The 20,878-nt window shown below is 39.1% G+C and overlaps 1 protein-coding gene across 4 annotated transcripts in view; it reads right to left on the reverse strand.

Moving 5' to 3' along the window:
* HIPK1 (homeodomain interacting protein kinase 1) overlaps positions 1-19,562 on the reverse strand; it is a 46,028-nt gene extending 26,466 nt beyond the window's left edge. Inside the window, exons 1-3 of one of the 4 annotated variants that reach the window (XM_073234397.1) lie at positions 19,375-19,562; positions 8,601-9,678; positions 780-903 (exon numbers count right to left, since the gene is read on the reverse strand). In XM_073234397.1, the coding sequence (XP_073090498.1) occupies positions 780-903; positions 8,601-9,676 (1,200 nt within the window). In that variant the 5' untranslated portion in view covers positions 9,677-9,678; positions 19,375-19,562. Of the gene's footprint in view, positions 1-779; positions 904-8,600; positions 9,679-18,572; positions 18,911-18,985; positions 19,240-19,374 lie in introns of those variants that run through there. The other 3 variants (XM_073234398.1, XM_037005371.2, XM_073234396.1) reach the window with 3 other exon arrangements.
* Positions 19,563-20,878: the final 1,316 nt, after the last annotated feature.

Raw genomic sequence — 20,878 nt, forward strand, 5'->3', positions numbered from 1 at the left:
GGGCCTTAAAACACTTGTATGCCAATGTTCACAGAATCATTATTAGCAATAGCCAAAAGGTGGTAACAATCCAAGTGTCCATTAACAGAGCTGAGTTTTAACTGATGGAATGAAACAGTCTCTTCCCTCAAAGAGTTTAGAGCATAGTGGTTAGAACCATTTTTTAAAAGAACAAGAATGTGAATTCACAATTTATTTCCACGGCAAAACTTTATCCCTCAGGAACAGCTCCTTAGGAAATTGTAGCACTCTTCCAAAGCTTGTCTGTTTTGAGACACAGATCATTTATTGTAATACTTTTCTACTCATATGATTTCCTTCTTAACCCCTTTTAGAGCGAACTAATAAACATTGCACTTTCTGGGGTCCAAGGTGTTTCAGTACGCAGAGAGTACTTATACTTCAGTGTATGTGATGTAAAAGGAAATAAACAGCCCCGAATGGGCCAGAGTTCACTCTTAAAATTCCACTTCCTCATCTCTATTTTCACATCTTTCTTCACAAGACACATTCGTTAGCCAAAGTTTCTAATAAATTATTACAGATCTGGACAAGTATCAATCTAAAATACTATAAAATAAAATCCTTTTTTAACTGTAGAATTTCAAACATAACTTCGGACTAAGAAACAGGTAGAGAAAATTCTGTATTTAAAAAAACTTTCTAATTGGACTACCCTTTCCCTAGTTTCTAAAATACTTCTCTAGTATTTCTCTTCCTCTAGACCTATTTCACTAGTAACTACTTTTTTCTATTTCCATCCACATAAACACTCTTACCTGATCATATTCTGAAGCACCAGGATAAAGAGGCCATCCTAGGAACAGCTCAGCTATCACACAGCCCAGTGACCACATATCAATAGCTTCACAAAACGGTAATCCAAGAATAATTTCAGGGGCTCTACCAAAGACAAAAATAAAAGATTAAAAAATACATTACTTGGGGAAATCAACTAACATGTTGATTAAGTCCTGTTTTAATATCAGCTATAAATACACGATTTAATGAAACTGAAAACGACCTTTGGTATAAAAAACATCTTTTGAAACTTTAGAGGCCAGATGTCTTTTGTAATTCAGAATTTTTAATTTCACAAAGTTACAACCATGCAAAACTAAATATTACATAATAATCCCTGTGGAGTTTAGGGAAGCATCCCATAATCAAACACATTAATATTCCTGCCACAAAACATATGAACAGTCATACTAAGTCAGCTAAATAAAGACCTTAAACCAAACTCAGAAAAAAGTTTTTACTTTTGAGAGCCTTCTGGATTTTGAAATAGAACATAAAGGATCATATATTTATTCCTTTTATTCCTGGTACCTTTTTAATTATGGAAAAATCAATTAAATGGCCTGATCAATAAATATCCTTCTGTGACAAAAATGCCTTCTTATTGTAACATACATTGACAGCACAGATTCTAGAACCAGCCAGCCTATTAGGGTTCAAATTCTAGTTCCAATATTTGATAGTTATAGGCAATTACTTAATCTCTCTGTGCCTCAGGTTCCTCATTCATAAAATGAGGATAAGAGTACCTACTGCATAGGGTTGTTTTAAGATTTAAACAAATAAATTAAGTAAGTAACTAAATTTAAACATTAAAGCTTTTCACCAATGCCTGGCACATGGTTAGCACTGTGCAAGTATTAGATATAACTCTATTTTATTATCATTATTTGAAAACTTTGAATTCTTTGTGTACTGTTGTAAATATTCATTTCCATTAATGCTCCAAGTGAGAAACCTAACCTAGGGGAAACATTAAAAAGAAGATTAATACCATAAACTAAGAGCTTTATAACATGAACACAACAAAGGCAAATTATCCCCATTTACAGAGGAGGAAACAAAGATAAAACAGACTATTATTTGCCCAAAATCACACAGTTAATAAGTACATAGCTAGAATTTGAATCCTGGTAGTCTGGCTTCACAGTGGAACATACTGCACTGCCTCTAAATAAGTAACTGTTAAGTACATACCCGTCTATGTAAATCTAACTGGCATGGTGATATATATGGCATTTTTTCAAACTGCGACTAAAATTAAGAGATAAATGGGTTCAGAAAGGGGATGATAATAAGTAACACTAATATTGATAATGATAGATGCACACATGTGCTATGCACCATTCTAAGTTCTTTAGAAATGCAGTCATTTACTCCTTAAAACAATCCTACGGGAGTATTTTCACATTTTAACATTTCTGAAATTAAGATGATTCTTGTAAATGATGGTATATTTTAGTTTAATGGCAGTGTTTTTACTTTCTTACTGGTACATAAATAATGTTTCATCTTATAATCAACAATAGCTTAGATTCTATGTAATAAAGTGTCATTTCCATTTTATAGATGAAGAAACGGGGCACTGTGGGGTTAAATAACTTGCCCAAGGCCACACAATTACTAAATGATGGAGCCCAGGCAGTCTGATCCAAGATCTGAGTTCTTAAACACTTTATTATCTTCTCCAAATAACTTCCTTTCCTTTAAATACAAGTCATTGAATATGAATCTATAAGGACACTCCAGATCCAGAGCCTTCCTTTAACAGGTGCTATATGGAAAAGCCTATCTCTCCACAACAAACTATATTAACAGGCCATGTCTCCTCATAGAGTGCCTAGGTTCCCCCAATTTATCAAGTAGTATTTGCTTACTGTTTCTTTGTGGGGTGGGGTGGGACAAAGGATGATTGGGGAGGATGTAAGTATATTTCCCTAAATAAGAACACTTTCCCCAAATATTAGCCCTTAAAAAATAGGGTCTAAGTAAGTAGCCCTTAAAAAATAGGGTCAATTAGAGGATTCCAAGGGGCCTAGAAGCCTTCCTGATCCCTGCACAGAAAAGCAGAAGATCCAGGCCTGCTGAAATGTATACTATTTGACAGCTATGGGTGGCACCATTACTATCGCCAGTTTTTGCGCTGTTTGATGTGAACTGTGGTTTTTGTTAGCCAAAGAAACAACCTTCAAAAGTGATATTCCTGTTTCAGGTGGCTAGAGCCACATAAAACTGATGGAATTTCAGAGTTCAGTTAAATCCCAACCACTATGGCATGTTTTTCAGACAGCACATGTTTAACAGCATTAATAGACTAGAGGGTAAGAGTACCCAGAAACATAAAAGCTTTTCTAAAATTGAAAAGGAACACAATTTTTATTTTCAGTGAGCAGAATCATTAATTTCCAAGTTCATGACAGTGCCAAAATTAGCTGGCAGAGAATGAAAATGGCTTTGTGCCAAATAAAAACTGGGCTTAGAACATTCCTAAACATCAAATGAAGAGCAGCAGATTGATTTTGCCATTCCTATTATATACCAGGAAGACATTTTAAAACCCAAAAGGCAGGTCATAGGGAAGGGCCAAGCCACCCAGTAATTTACTTATTTAAAAAGGGAGCAATAATATTTGGTAACTGTTAGGCATCTAAAGCTTAAATTTACATGGAAATTAAGAAAAATACTAATTCCAGCCCCTAAGCCCCAATAAACAAAAAATCCTGAAAATTTGGTTAGAATGCTTTTCTATTCAGTCTCACCCTGCTTCTGGAGTAACAACGCAGGTCAGGATTTCCAGCAAAAGCTCACTCAAAACAGTTAACTCTACTGTATTTACCATACACAAAGGTGAGTATCAAAAGAAAAAAAATGAAAGCAATAAAATAAATAAGGCTGCTCAGTCTACTGAGGACTTTTCATTATCATTATAGCCTGAATATCAGACTTACCTAAACTATGAGAGACAAAAAGAGTGAAGTTATTTTCTTGTACTAAATAGAAAGGAGTCATCTTAGAGCAGATTCATCTCTAAAGACTGAATGTTTTAAACTCTGAATTCTGATTATAATTCTTGGTAGTATTTTTATTACTGTATCATCTTTCCCCTTGGCCTCCATTATTTCTCAATCTCTCAATTTGAACTCTAGACCCTGAAATTCTGCTTCTACTTCATCTGTATAATAAGGAGGCTGAGTTAGATTGTTATTCTTCCAGGTCCCTGTCTGGCTCTAGTAGTCTAACAATTGAGCAGTAAAAAAGATTACCTATTGAAGCAAAGGAAAGAGGAAAAACCAAAATTGGCACTATTCACTTTAGTAGGAAAACACCATTAACTGTACTTTAGACATGGTGGGTCTCCTCTTTGAAAGTACATCCATCGTTGAAGAACAAATACTAAACAGGCTTTAATAACTGTAATCAAGTGGTAGGAATAGCAATCCCTGATTTTTTATTTCCCAACTTCAAATTTCGTTCAATTGAAAAATCCCCCCCAAAGTCATAAAGCATTATTTCACTGGAATTCAGAGGAAGCTAAGGATGACTTAACAGCACAAATAATTCTCTACTCATTTTCATGAACACTCTTATTTCATCCTGTCCTCCAGATGCCTGATCTGATCTCAATGGCATCGAAGTTACTGATCAGATCACAGATAATAACATAAAGCCTACTCTCCTGGATCTGTGGCTTAGATGAAATTGTAGTTTTACTGTCAGATGAAAATGGTTTGTTTCCCTAGGATAAACTAAAACATGCTTTTCTTCTCCAGACCTTGTCCTCCCATACACAACAAATAAAGTGACCTCAGATTTAAATAAAGCCTGGCCATTGTGTTCATTCAGGATGGAAAAGCAGTGAGCTTGTAAGCATGGCAAACCTTTATGCCTAATACTCAAGCCCCAAAGACAGCAACTTTTCTTGGAATTAGCCTACATTTACATTTAGAGTGGGTCAGGAAACAAAGTATATTATTTCCACTGCCTGAATCATTTAGTTAGGTTCATGGCCAACAGAAACAGCATGGTGGTAAAAATTTATGACAACTGATAATATTTTGGCCTACATCATCAAGATGAAGCAGTGTGAATGAAAAAGAAGGGTAAGAGGGTGGCTGGGTTTGGAGCCAGAAAGCTTCACTGGCCAAAAGAATTTCAAAGAGGTTTTCTGACAGACAAGAGGGTGAGAACTTCATGGGTTCTAGTAAGGTAAAAAAGCAACATGAAGAAGATAACCACTGTGGATAAAACTAATGATAAAGAAGGAATGCCTAAACTGCTACTCCACTTGTCTTAGGCTCACTATCAAATATTACTGTGATACAACAGAAAATTCATGTTAAATCCTAAACACAGTCAAGCCCTGGATACTGGACTTCAGTATGCACAATAATTACTTGGTAATACACCAAATGAACTTTAAGGAGCAAACTTAGCTCCATTTAAAATTACTCCTCCAGTCAACAACTAAATGCAATGGAGTTATAGAAAGCTTTGTTGAAAAGTAATAACCAGTGGCTTTAAAAAGTAAAATCATGTTTTCTATAAAAACAGAACCAATTACTCAAGTGGCAGCTTAAATAAAATTAAAATATGAAAAACAGCAAAGACCAGCAACCTAACACTGAAAATTACTCAAATGAATTATATATTAAAGAAAGCTAAGCTTTTTATCCCTCAAATCTCCTTTGTCTGCCCTGTAAGAGAAAATTCCATCAAACATTATTTCACAAAATAATTCTTACCACTATCACTCTTTTTCAATCTAATTGCTTTCATTACTACAAGAGAATGCATCTTGTCTTGGACAGGGGAGACAAATAGTTAAAGAACACCTGCACACACTGACTACAGAAAAGATCAAGGAAAAGCTGATTGGTCCTCATCCCTCAGCTGTGCCTTCCCCTTTACCTCCACAATCCTCAAAATGAGATGTAGAACTGAAATCCAGTGTACCTGTAGAGGGTGCTGTGTGTAAGTACAATGGGGTGGTGGTGGGACTGCTCAAAGGAGAATATTAAAAACAAATATAACTGGAACCTAAATCTCTCAAGTCATGAATAAATAAATGGAGCTCAGATTCTCAAAATTAGCCAAGCTGCCTAGAGCACCATGAAACCAGAAACCAAAGGCTCTAGGAATTTATCTTACTCAAGTAAGAAATAACAGTTTTATAAAACTGTAAAAAGAAAACATAAAGATAGATCACAGTGGATTGGAAGACTTAAAGATGTTAAGATGTCAATACTACTGAAAGCAATTCACAGATTCAGTGCAATACATGAGGTTTTTTGCAGAGATAGAAAAATTCATCCTAAAATTCACATGGAATCTCAAGGGACTCCAAATAACCAAAACAATCTAGAAAGAGAATAAAGCTGGATGTCTCATACTTCCTGATTTCAAAACTCACTACAAAGCTGCAAATAAAACTGTTATACTGGTATAAAGACAGACACATAGACCAATGGAATAGAACAAACAGCCCATAAATGACCCACATATATATATATATATGGTCAAAGGATTTTGATAAGACTATCAAGAACATTCAATGGAGAAATAGTAAGTCTTTTTGGCAAATGGTGCTAGGAAAACTGAATATCCACATGTAAAAGAATGAAACTGAACCCTTTCCTTATACCATATACAAAAATTAATGCAAAATGGGATCAGACCTAAATGTAAGAGCTAAAACTATGCAGCTCTTAGAAGAAAATACAGGGAAAAGGCTTCATGATACTGGGTCTGGCAGTGATTTCTTAGCTATGATACCAACAGCACAAACAAAAGATAAAACATACTGGACTTTATAAAAGTTAAAAACTTTTATGCAAACAACACTATCAACAGAGTGAAAAGGCAACCACATGGAATGGGAGAAAGTATTTGCAAATCATATCTGATAAGGGATTAATACATAGAATATATAAGTAACTCGTACAACTCAAAAATAATTCAAAAATGGACAAAGGACTTGAACAGACATTTCTCTAGAGAAGATATACAGATGGCCAATAAATTCATGAAAAGATGCTCACCATCACAAATCATTAAGATATTATTTCACATGTAAGGGTGGCAATTATCATAAAAAAAAGGGAAAAGAGAACATTAAGACATTAAGTTTGGGGGGAATGCAAAGAAATTAGAATCTTCACACAGTGCTTCTGGGAATGTAAAAAAGTGCAGCAACTATGGAAAACAATTTGGTGATTCCTCAAGAAGTTAAAGACAGAATTACCTTATAATCCAGCATTTCCACTTCTAGTTATATACCCAAAAGAGAGACTTAAATATATTGAAAATGGACTGAAACAATTGAATGCCCACGTTCATTGCAGCATTACTCACTTGGAAACAATCCAAGTGAATGTATGAACAATATGTGGCATATACATGCAATGGAATATTATTCGGTCATGAAAAGGCATGAAATTCTGATACATGCTCTGGTATGAACTTTGAAAACATGCTAAGTGAAGACAGACACAAAGGGATAAATATTGCATGATTCTACTTATATGCAGTATCTAGAATAGGCAAATTCATAGAATTTGAAGGAAGTCAAACGGAGGTGACCAGGGGTGTGAGGGAAGGTAGAATTATTACTTAATGGCATAGAGTTTCAGTTTGGGGTGATGAAAAGAATTTGGAAATAGTGGTGATGGTTACACAACATTAAATGAATATACTTAAGGACACTGAATGGTACATGTAAAAATGGTTTAAATGGCAAACTTCCTGTTAGGTAGATATTACCACAGTTATAAAAAAAAAGTATGTAGATAGCTTTTCTGGGTCCTTCTTTAGGTTAAAATATTCTTACATTATTTCCCCTCAAATTCTTAGTTCAGAATTTCTGTTTCCTCAAAATTTATTATAGGCATTTGATACATTGGATATACCTCCCAATAAACATGTTTTGTGGGTTATCTATTTTTTTATTTATTGTTTCACTTCTTGATTGTGTGAATGTATAATTTGTATTTAATGTATGACTGTTAAAATTAAGTACCAGGTTCCTTAAGTTAACTAGACAAATAAATAAATGAGGTACTGAGAAATAAAAGATCATTTAAAAAGACTTTATCCTTTTCTTTCAGTAATGCTCCTTAGTTATAGGCAAAATTGTAAATACCAGCATTTAAATACTATCCCAGTAAAATATTATTTATGTAAAAGGTACCTTTGTTAGAAGTATAGGTCTGGAAATCAAAGTCACCAAAGTAAGATACTTGGGTCAACACCATTCTAGGATAACCAAGTAAGTCCATAACTAATAAATTAAAAATATCACTAAGAATGTTAAAACAGGAAGAAACCTTAGCACTTACCTAATCTAATTATCTCCATTATGCAAGAAAGAAATGTAAAAGAGTAAAATATTGCTAGAGTTAAACCTGTAATTATTCCCAAGGCATCTTACCTGCTAAGATAGAGCTTGGAAAAATAGCAGCACATGCCCAAATTCATTACAAATAAGTAAACATCTTTATATATTTAGACTCTTAAAATGGGAAAACTAGGTATAATAGCACTAAAGAAAGAACCAGATGCTAGCATAATTCAACTAAGAACTTCAGAATCAGACTGAATTAACATTTCTAATGTTAATCAAAATTTTATAAAGAAAATGTAATTATATATAGGAATGACACATACATGGAATGAACTAAAACACCCTATTTCTATCTTGGAATCTGTAAATAAATTCATTGTTGTATGTAGCCCTACGTAACATGTTAAATATAAAGACAGATCTCTATTCTAGGATATGCTTTTTAGCATTTGCCACTTGCCTGTAGTAACGTGACTGTAAGTAGGTTGAACACACAGCTTTGGAAACATGACTAGCAGAACCAAAGTCAATGACCTTCACTCGATAGGGCTGGCGCACTGGATCAACGAGCATTATGTTTTCAGGCTTAAGGTCAGCATGAATCAGACCAAGGCTCTTGAGCTTCATCAGGGCTGTGGCTACCTGCTGTAAGATTGGTCTGATGTACTTCAGTGGCAGTGGGCTAAACTTGTTCTGCTTTAGAAAATCATACAAGTTCTGCTCCAGCATCTCAAACACAAGGCAGGTGTGATTCTTATGCTGAAAGCACTCATAAGAACGGACAAAATTATATTCATCAGCATTTTCACTGCTTAGGCGGGAAAGGATGCTCACTTCAATCTGGCCTTGTCTGGCATAGGAGGGGTGGTTCTTCAAGATTTTAATAGCCACAATTTCCTTGGTGCTCCGCTTCCAGCACTTAGCCACCTGTCCAAATGTTCCCCTGCCTAGGAACTCCAAGACTTCATAGCTGTTGGTCATAGAGCAAAGGATCTCATGCTGGACCAACTGGTAATCCCCTTCTCCGCTGGAACTGCTACTCTTTGTGGTAACAGTGGTGGTTGTGGCAGCAGCACCCACCACAGTCCTGTTTTGCAGCATGAGAGGGGGATGTTCTTCTATGATTTGCACACTACCGTTGCTGTCAACTTCCTCACTTTTTCTTTTCAGTCCACATTTTTGATATGGCTCAAGCAAAGAAATGTTGCTTCTGTGAGTTAGGGTCTGGCTGCTTTGGAAGGTTGATGTAGCAGCACTGGCCGAGCTGTCCGCAGCTGTTACAACAATATGCTCCACTGCAGGAGCTGGGAGGAGGAGGCCCTGGTCATAAGCAGAGATGCTGAAATTTGCTACCTGGTGAGAGGAGTTGGCTTGTCCTTGTGTGGCTGGGAGAGTTTTACTGTGGGTATAATATTTGTCGTTGCTGCTCTGTCCAGAAACATCCCAGACAGAGGACTCTATTTTCAGTTTCTTTGCACTGCAGAAGGCACTGGATGACACTGATGCAGGGGAAAACACCTGCAGCTGTGATGCCATACCTACAAGGAGAGAGGAAGATTAGATCCCCGTTTCATACAATCCTTCCACTAGAATATAAGAAAACTCTGTTTAGAAAAACCAAAAGCAACATGTATCTGGTGGGGATTTTACTTTATATCTTCTCCAAAATATGTTTCCTAGCATAGAAGGATAACTCTTTTGGTCCAATTATGCATCTGTAATCCTAATTACACTCTTTGAGACTCAGCACTAAGAGGGCATATTGTTAAAAAACTACCAACATCTATGATGGTTTATAAAATAACAACCATAATAATAATTCCAGTTAAGATGATCACTTATTATGTGCCAAGTAGTATACAGTTCACATGCACTACTCATTTAATTCTCACCACAACCCTTTGAAACAGATACTATCATTACTTCCATTTCACAGATAAGGAAACTCAGGCATAGTGTGGTTCAAGTAATTTGCCAAAAATAACACAGCTACTAAGTGGCAGCACTAGAATTCAAACCCAGGCTCTTTGGTCCCAGAGTTCATTTCACAGGTCTGTCTGCATTCCTGCCCTGGTTAACTTTTTAATCAATTATTTCAATTTAGGGATAAATGGCAAGCTTATAATTCACAGATGAACCAAATTTGGGCAGGATAGTTAATATTGCTAAGCTTAACAGGTCCAAAAAGATCATGGAAGGGTAGAAAATATAAGGCAAATCTAGTAGATGAAATTTAAAACAAATACAGACTTATACTTAGGCCCAAAATATGACTAGCACAAAGCACAAGGATAAGAGATACAAGGTTTAACAAGAGCATATATGAAAACACTTTGAATAGGTAAGAGAGAGATTTTGTAGTAATGTTCCCCTCCCCACAAAAGCTAATTCAATTTTAACTATATTCACAGGAAAAATGTCCAGAACATGGTGGACAAAGTGAAAGCCATCCATTTTGCACAATCATACATAAAGTAATGTCTAGCTCTGTCCACTATTGTAAGAAGACCACTGATAAACTGACCAGAAGAAAGTAGTCAGGATGATGCAAAGTCTACAGATAGGATTGTGGATAAAGTGAAGGTTCCTGTGGCCAGGATTCTCACCTGGCCCTGGTCGGCTACTTCACTACATACTTGTGGGCAATACGTTGTTACTGACTCTATATAAAGAGCTCTGCCCAGTGCTCTGGGCCACACAGTGGCACAGCTGTAAGGCTGCAGGAGAGGAGACGACACTGGAGTGAGTGGTGGCAGCACCAAGGGCAGAGACTGAGACTGCTGCGGGCGTAGAGAGACCCAGAGGCCGAGACTGGCTTGCTGCATGCAGACTCGCTCTCAGTGGACAGGATTCTAGTGACTGACCTGCCACCGTGGGAATAAAGTTGGGTATAAAACCCTTTAACCCCAAGAACATTCCACTGTCATTTCTTTGGTCTCATTGAATCCGTAGTGAACTTGCCCAGGGCTGAAACCCATTGGCCAGATAGTATCTTCTGAAGAACTGTGGGAAGTTATTCTTAGAAAAGTACCAGTTAAGAGAGTGAGTACAGCCCAGGTCAGCTTTCTGTCCATGAATATTCTATGGAGGCCTCAAGCTCTGTAAGCCCAAAGACTAATCCCCAAACTAATACTTTCAGAATAAAGTCCAAGCATTTGACATAGTATACAAGCCATTTCATATTTATCTTCTCCTTCTCAAATTTATAGCCCTGAGATGCCTTGGGGCTCTATGCTAATCCTTCTCAAACTCCTCCTACTCTTCCCCTTTTCAGTAACTATTTACCAAGATTAGTCATCTATAAAAGATCCTCAAATCTCTATCTCAATACAGACTTCCTTCTTGAAATCCAAATCCTTATTTCCAAATAACCACTCCACATTGCCACCTGGATATCTTACAGACATCTCAAATTCAACATGTCCATAATTAAATTTATAAGCCTCCACCCCATCCCCAGTTTTCTGTCTCAAATTATAAGGTACACCATACAACCAACACCTCAAGCCAAAACTCAGGTAGGCGATGAGTCTGTTTACTCATCCATAAAATTGTGATAGCAATACTTACCTCATGAGGTTATTCTAGGAATTAAATGATTTAATAAATGTAAAGTGCTTAGCACCTGGAACTCAATGTTACTATCCTGACTCCTTCCTCTCCCTTATTCCCCTATATCTAATCTATAACCAGATCTTATCAATTCTACCTTCTAGGTATATTGCAAATCAGTCATTTTTTTCTCGACCTCTGTTGAACCATTCTAGTTCATACTGCCAGTAGCCTCCAAACTGATCTTGATGCGCTCAGGTGATCTTTGTTTTTAAACTATGCAAATCAGATGACTACCAGGCTTTTAATCTTAACCACCTCACCCACCACGCCTCCAGGGTTTTCCATTGCTTTGGGGATCAAGTCCAAAATCCTCAATCTGCCTTAATAAAAAGCTTCCCCAAACCTGGTTGCTATCTCCCAAAAAATCCCCACCTTGATTCCTCCATTCCAGCCATATTGCCCTTCTTTCTATTGTTGGAAGGCCCTCTAATATGTTGAAGACTTCTGCTGGGACAAGTGTTCTCACACACATAAACACATATGCTCCCTACAATCACCTCCACCCCTACCATGCACTACCACTACACTATGCTCCTCTCTTACAACTTGAAATTATTTACTTCATGTTACATTCCCAGCTACAGTGTAAGTTACATAAGTACAGGTACTGTGTCTGTCTTGTTCTTTTCTCACACTACCAGAAGCTATCACAGACTCTGGCAACATAAAGACACTGAGTATTTGTTGGGTGATTTTGACCCCTGCCTATCAACTTCATACCTACTCCCCCCCACTCATATTAAACTGCAGAATTTTCAAATGCTTCTTTTGTTTTTTTCCTAATGTCCCCTCCCTTTTTTCAGTGCAGTCCTTAAGATATGGAGGGTGGGGGAGTCTCCACTCCAATACACATAGCATAATTTTACCAGTCATAAGAGAATAAACACACATGACCAGAAAGGAAGGAAGCATGACAAAGGATATTACAAAACATAAAAAAGCAATGTATACATTTCTTTGTGCCTGAATGCAACTAAAAACCATCTGCACTGACTAGACAGCTGGAATGAAAAACAAATCCTTGAATATCAATTTCTAAAAAAAAAAGTCCTCTGGACTTACTTTAAGAGTTTCCATAATTTATATGAACTCTGAAGAGAAAAAAGTGTAAATTAAAAGCTTAATAAAGTCAGTGCAATTTAATTCAGCAGCTTATAAATTTACAAATCATATTTTCTTACCTCTATCACTGACATAATACCAAATTATAATAAATTCCGAAACCAAATAGTGCTTTTACAAAATTTATGTATTAAACTACATTGCAAACATATTTGTCATCATAAACTGAGCCAATTTTTAAACAATGAAAGGAAGAAAATTTTAGGAATTTTTTTCCATCATGTATCTGTTGAGCTATCAATTTTAACAATAAGAAAAACATAAGCACAAACTTTATGTACCTACAATTATTTAGTGAAAGAATCTGAATACAATATTTACAGTTTGTAGCTAGTTTAGGGAAATGAGGGCTTAAAGTAATAATACTGAAAAGAACTCATGAAATGTAATACCTAATTTTTGAGTTATTTCTGACTCCTGAGAACGTTGCACCTCTTGACTTCAACAATAAACTACTCTTTTCATTTCAAAGCCAATTTTTCCAAGTATTTGACCATCCAAATAAATAGGATAAATTTGCCCCACTGCATTAATCCTGAACTAGAATAGGCAAAAGGCTAGTGGTACTTATTGCTAAAAAGAATATTGAGTCTTGCTAGAACCTGGGGCTTTCAAAAACAGTCAAACTAAGTTTCCCCATGCTCTGCCATGGTCATGTCTATTTAACACTATAGGCACCACAGGTAGGTCATCTTACTACAAAGAATTCAAGCATTGCAACTATCTATGAATGAAACAGTTGCATATGACAACCTAGGTAATTATTTGTCAGTGTTTTGCCCTTAGTTTTCAGTAACTCCCATCTTTTCCCCACACACCAATAGAATAAATTCCTACTTTTTCTCCTTGGTGTCATCTTTGCCACTGTGATACAATTTAACAACTGGTGACCTAAATAACCTAAAATCAGTAGTATATATTGATTTCTTCCCCTAGCACTTGCCCTCAGTTGACATGCACACAGATGTACATATTCTCCAAGCACACTGATACATAGAGAGTGGAGACTTTCATATTATTAAAATAGGTAAGTAAGAATAAACATTTTATAAAAATAAAGCAAGATAACTTTGGGGAAAAAACTCACCAGAATACCAAATACCTCTCTCTACTCCACCCATTTTTCTCCACCTTTACTGCACAATTCTGGACTACTTACTTCAACAGACTAATGTGTCTTCCCAAATGGTACTCTCAAGCCCCCTTTTTAAGGTCCCTTCTCCCAATTCATAATTCACCTTACTACTGAAGATGTTAAAAAAGCATTATCTGTTCCCTGCTTAAAATATCTAACCAGGCTTGCCAGGCATTATAAAATCTAAACCCTGGTTATTTTTGTAGCCTTGTTTCACCCACCCTTGCCCCCAGGCACTCCCATCTTACGGTACTACTAAATTTCTCTGGGTTCCTAGAGTAGACCATGCTTTCTCCTGCCCCAGTTTCTTTACACATGATATTCCCTCTCTGAATGTCATTTTCCCCTCTAAGCCTTCTTTTTATCTTCTACTTTTCTTTTTAGTCTCTGATTAAAGCTCACTTTTTTAGTGGGGCACTGACTGTCAATTTGGATCAAATTTTATTCGCTCCTTCATCCCCAGGCACACGGCTAGACTATGGTTACCAGCCCCTCTCTCCAACAGAAAGTGATGTGTGGATGAGCCTTTCATTTTCCCTTCCATTTCCACCAGCAGGAGCCCATAGAGACCCAGCTTCCTCCATGAGACAACACCTAAGGGGCAGCAGAGCAACGAATGAGAAGAACATGAGCCCCTGAATAATGGTGTGCAGCAGAGCCACCTGCCCACTGAGAATGCTCATTTCAACCTGGAACATTTACTTCAGGCTATTACTTGAGAGAAAAACTATTTTCCTTCAGCTAGTTTATATAGTCGGCCTTATGCTGACAAATATATCCAAGGAAAGCCTTCCCCAGACCACTTCCTAGGTTAGGTTTCTTGGTAAAGGCTCCCACAGCATATTCTACTACTTCTTAGTACTTGGGTGGGGTAAAACTGCAATATTTCCAGAATCTCTCGTCTGGGCCAGTTTCACTAGTTTATTCACTCTGGGCTGGGAACACGCTTCCCCAAGGGCTAAAACTTACCATAAGTGTATTTGTTTATTTCATTTATTCATTTAACAAATACATATTGAGCACCTAATATGTCTGCCTGGCAGACTAGGGTAACAGCAGTGTTCCAGACAGATGAGATACCATAATTCCTGGAGTTTACTGTCTACTGGGAAAACAAATATCCACACACCAAGAAAATAACAGCTAGCGATAAATGCTATGATGAAAACAAAACACAATGATATGACAGAGATCATGGGAAGGGGGAGGTAAACAAGATTTGGTGGTCAGGGAAGGCCCCCTAAGGTGGTGGCACTTAAGCTAAGACCTAATTGACATGAAGGAGCCACTCCTGTCAAAGAGAAGTTTATGCCAAGATACATTCTTGGCCTATTTGAAGAATAGACCAGAATGGATGGAATAGAACAAGGGAGAAAATAGTAGCAAGCAAGACCCAAAGAGGCAGACAAGGGACAGATCACATAGTGACTGTGGGCCACTCTGGATTTTATTCTGAGTATGACAATTTGTAATTACTTATTTAAAAAGTTGACTTCTCTTCTAAACTGCAAGTTCCAGTAGGGCAATTCTCAACAGCAGAGTATCTCTTGCTCTTTTGTTTGTTTCACTAGCATCTATCACAAAGGGCTTACACAGTATGTGTCAAATGTTTGCCAGCATGAATGACTATACAGAGATCACATTACTTCTTCATATATAAACCTAAGGGGATCTCAGAAGTCATTCTGACTAAATTAGAGAAATACTCACATGATGGGATAGACATTAGACTCTTCTCTACAAAAGAATACAAATGTTAGTTTTCTAAGTATAGTTATACATAAGAAAAAAATAAGCTTGAAACCCTAAGGACACTATTTGAATCAAAATTCCCCACCCACTGCCTATAGCACTTTCCTTCATATGGAACCATGTGAAACAAGTCAGTTCACCAACTAGTAAACAAAAATCAGCTGTGGAATAGGTGGCATTGGCTGACAAAAGAGTTAACTCCACAATTGTACAGAATTTCCAGCCATTTAAACCAACGCTGGAATATTTTGGTAAACTGGGCTGAAAGATGCTTTCCTCCAAGGTAAGATATTATTCACTAAATTTCAATAGTTGTTAGAATTTGGAATGACAAATCCATAGCAACAGCAAAGTAGGTAACATTTTTGTGTTTGGTAAAAGCGTACTATCTTAGCGTGTACACAAGAGAGTCTATAAGATCTATAAAGTTTAGAACACCATACCTCAAGGAGTTTCCAGTGTAATGAAAAGTCATATTAACAAAGCACAGATCAATATGAAACATAAATGCTAAACGAGGACCCTGTTTAGCAGACAGCAAATGTTCAAGACAAGTAAGACATAAGAAAGGTAACTAACAATTAGGCAGATGGAAGATGAAAGCAGCTTTCAGATGAATGAGGTAACTTCTGCCAGTATGCCAAGGGATGTGGAAAAATGAAAAGATGTTAAGTAAAAAGATGTGTTTGACTAAAGTAGAGGACACTAGCAAAAAGTTACAGGGACTCTTACAGCTAAAATAGACCTTAAACAACTTTCTAAAATCCCCTCATTTCAAGAGGAGAAAGAGGAGACCCAAGAAAGCCAAACAAGTTTTACACAGAGCTAATGAGCAGCAATTCAGGCCTTGATTCTTTTTCGTTAAGTACTCTAGGAAAGCAGGGTACCGTGCCCTTGAAGAATCCAAAAGAAATACACCCAAGTTTCCCTATCTTCAAAGACCTTAGAATGTTGCTTAGGTAATGTAACACACACACACACGCACACACACACAAAATAAAAAAACAAAAGAGAAAAATATAAAAACAGAATGCAAATTTTTTTAAGTGCCAAAGTATGCTCTACAGAAATATAGTAAGGCATTTTGGTAGCTGAGAGATTAGAAACAAAAAAAGGAAAGTGAAAAAGGAACCAAAATGCAAATCAGTGAATGTTAAGTAGTAACTGAAGGAAAAAATGATTCTGATGATTTGTGTTCAGAATGGCATGAAATGTAAGGGGAGAAACAGTTAACTGAAAACTAAAAAAAACATTGCTTTATGCAGTCATGAAGATGAAAATAAAAGGACAGATCAGGAAGCTCATGTCTGCAAAAGTACTACAAATTACAAAAGAACTGATTACAATATATAACTAACAACAAGTTGCACAAGTTCCAAGAGTAAGAAGTTTTCAAGTCAGGCTTGGCACACTGAAATCAACACAACCACTGACTGAGCTGAGCTTATGAAAACAAAACCACAGAAACAATTCTATTTTCCAGAGAATTGTGACTTTTGAGATTTTCTTTTTTTCTTTTAGGGGAGAGTTCTGGTTTGGTTTTAAAACTCAAGTTACAAATCAACTTGCTCGACAGTCCATGAAACAACAATGTCCAAAGACAGGATCAACTATTCATCAAAATATCACCAGCAAAAGTCCTACTACCAACCAGAGCCAGTATGTTACAAGATCTTATTCACTACTTAACTCATCAGATGCTTTACTAGCTTGACTACCTCCAGTTTCAACCATAAGTTCTTTACCAAGGTATTCTTTCAAGCCAGAACAGTACTTAAAGTCAATGGTATCTTTCATCATATCATCATGCCTGTATAATTCAGAACCCTGAGGTAACTGCATGTACAGACCCAAAATCACCAGCTGCATAACAACTGTTAGGTTAAATGATTTGTTAGATTTTTAAATGTTTTCCAGAAAGCTGTACACCTATATACAGGCTGCGAGGTCAGGGTGGGGGGATGCGCGCGGCTGATAATGCTTTGCATTTTCTAAATAATCTTTAAAAAAAAAAAAAAAGAAAGCCACTATGGACAAGAAATCAAAAAACAGCTTTACACAACCAGGAGCAAAACCCAGGAGTTTTGCTGAGGGTATCAGCCACTTAATTTAACCCCACTTCACCAGGAGCTGGAAGGCACGCTGCTGTTTTCATTAGTGTTACTAGGTAACAAATAAGAAAAAGGACAGATTGGGCAAAAGACTCTATAGTCGAAAAGAATATCTTGACGCAACTACGAAAATTCCCAAAATATCACTCAGAATAATCTAGGGCTGCCTCAAAAATAGTCTATCTACAACTGAGTGAGTGGTTTAAATGGTGGAAAGTCATATTGGAGCTGGGAATTGTTTTTTTTCCTTCTCTAGCCCCTCCTCCCTTCCCCCACCTAAACAGGAAAGAAAGCGCGCCCAGCATAAACACAGGCCAAAGCTCAGGGTTTGTCACCACAACAAACTGAAGGTCCGACGCTCTTCGAAACCGAGCCCCAGGTCTTGGTTGCTATGGTTGCTAGGCACAAAAAGGGCCTATTTCCCACAGACCTGTGAACCGTGTGGGCTTTACCCAAGAGTTTTGGTTTTTCCTCACCTTAAAAAACAACAACAACAAAAAAAAAAAAAAAACCTAAAGCTTTAAGAAAGTGGCTACCGAATGCAAAAGTTTCCCTCTGAGCCAGATCTCCAGGTTTGCCTTACACAGACATATATACTAAGTGGGCTGGTCCCACGTAGTCTCCACCGTCATTACAAATTACAAACCTAACAATTAAAGACCAGAAGCGAAGAGGATGGAAAAGCTTCCGCACCCACCCGACCAGCGCCGTCCTTGCCAGACTCCGCTTCCTGGTCCCAAACAGCACAAATAATCCCAAACCACGGTGATGGCTAGAGCTGCGAAATACACTCGCGCAAGCCACACACTGGGAACCTGCCGCGACAGCCAGGGAAAAACCGGCCGGGTGAGGAGCCGTAAGGCGGCCCCCTGTCATTTGAGGACAACACGCCCTGGAGAGAAGTGGCAGTTGCCCCGAAAACAAGCCCAGAGCCTCCCGCTCTCCGGCGGACGCAGTCCGGTCCGCCCGGTGCCGGGTGGGGGCCCGCTGAGCGAGGCGCTCCCCGCAGGCCGGACACCCCGGAGAGCCCGCGGCCCGCCCGACTCCGCCTCTGGGAGAGGATGGGAGGTCGCTGCCTGCCGAGGCCCCTTCCCGCCCGTTGCGACTCACCGCCGGTGTGTCTGGTTCTCAGCCGCGAGCTGGGGCGGCCGCGAGGAGGCGGCGCAGGAGACGAGATCCGGGGCCCCGCCGCCGGGTCATCATACCCCCCGCGCGAGCCGGCCCGGGCGCCGGCCCCCGCCCCCCGGAGCCGTCCCCGCGCCTGTCCCGCGGGGGGAGCCCCCTCAGCCTCCCGCCCGCTCCGCCGTCCGGCCCCTTGCCGCCGCCGCCGCCGCCGCCGCCGCCTCAGCCCCGCGCGCTCCCGCCTCGGCCTCCCGCTGCCGTCCGGATCCACGGCCGGGCCCCTCGCTCCGCAGCCGCCTTTGTCGCCAGACCCGAGGAGCTGAGCGCCGAGAGGCCGCCCCTATCCGGTCGGCCCCGCCCCGCGCCATGACACCTACTGAGGCGAAAGTGCCGAAGGGCGGGTTGATCAGGAAGACCACGAAGTACACTGCTCGCAGTGGGAGTGAGAGTGGAGGGAGCTCCATGGAGAGCCAGCGTGGATCAAACGCTGGGGCAGGATTCCCGCCCCTTCCACGCCGCCGACTCCACGGGCTTCTGAAGGTGCGGGTGGCTGTTAGGGGGTCCAGCTGTAGAATGTCATCCAATCCTCTGTGACATCACAGTTCGGTGTGACACCCCCGAGAGATTGGGCAGCGCGCGGGGAGGCAGTGCCTATCCGAGAAGCCCCCCTGCTGGTGACGATCTACTTTAGTTTAGGCCTTAATACTTCACTGCCGTCTAGAGACGTTCTGGCGGAGTGACATCCGTGTATGGGATCTGTAAGCCTACAGATACATCAGGAGCCCCTTCAGAGGCTGTCGCATTGCCACCTTGGGAACCTGTGTTCCCATTTGGAAGTGAGAGAGAATAGTGGTGCTCTGAACCGAACCCCTCAAGAAACATGCAGTGATCTAATGCTACCATAATTTTCTTTCCTCTACCAGGAGATAGTAAGACTGGGTATTCAGAAAAAGGAATGCCTTGGGCACAGAACATTCCGAAAAACGACACTGCATGAAAACTAGGTTATTCTAATAGAAAGACAGTTGCCATCTACTAGGGTTAAGAGATTCTGTAGGACTTTAGATACACCTCCCACTCTGTAAAGTGTTCTGATTACCAAAGTAGAGGATATTTTTAAGGAGACGGTGGTATAGTCTGTTTTTGTCCATTTCACAAGTGCTGGAGGTAGAAGCAATCTGAGCCCTACAAAGTGTCTTGTCCAGTACCAAGGATATTTGGGTTATTCTTTTAGGAAGGGGCCAGATGTGACTAAGACAAGATTTTGCTATCAAGCGCTATTTCTTAGATGACTCATTATACATCCTTGACCTCTTTGGGTCCCCATCTCCTCACAAAAAAAAAAAGGTCATTTTTGTGAAGATGTGCTCAAGTAGTTATACTACCTTTGCATTTCTCTCCTGCCTTAACAACTCTGGGAGCAGTTTGTTTTGTTGGGAACACAGAAGTTTATTTCCCTAGAGGACTAGGGTTCAACCCCACAGGGCAGTTTTATTTGCTTATTTGCACAGAAGCTTAGAGAACGTAAAGCCCTACATTGGGCTGACCTGGGAAATCAAGACACAGAAAGTGGGTGAGCAAGCCTGTTTGGGGAGCCAGGAAAAAAGGCAGAACTCCAGTTCTGGCGTAGAATAGATCCTGCTCAAAAAGCAGGCTTACTGCTATCCATACTTTGGTTCAACCAACTCCATGACATGCTTCTAAGCTCCTAGCTCTCCCAAGTTATGACCCTTTCCTCTTTTCAAACACAACTCAAAATTCACCTTTAGGGACCCTTTCCTGATGGACCCTCACTTTATTCAGTCATGCATCATCATCTGACTACTTAATTTACTTCTTTGCACCTTATTTATTTATACTTACTGATCTCTTTTCAATGTT

Source organism: Manis javanica, chromosome 4 (assembly GCF_040802235.1).
Source record: "Manis javanica isolate MJ-LG chromosome 4, MJ_LKY, whole genome shotgun sequence".
Classification (NCBI taxonomy): Eukaryota; Metazoa; Chordata; class Mammalia; order Pholidota; family Manidae; genus Manis; species Manis javanica.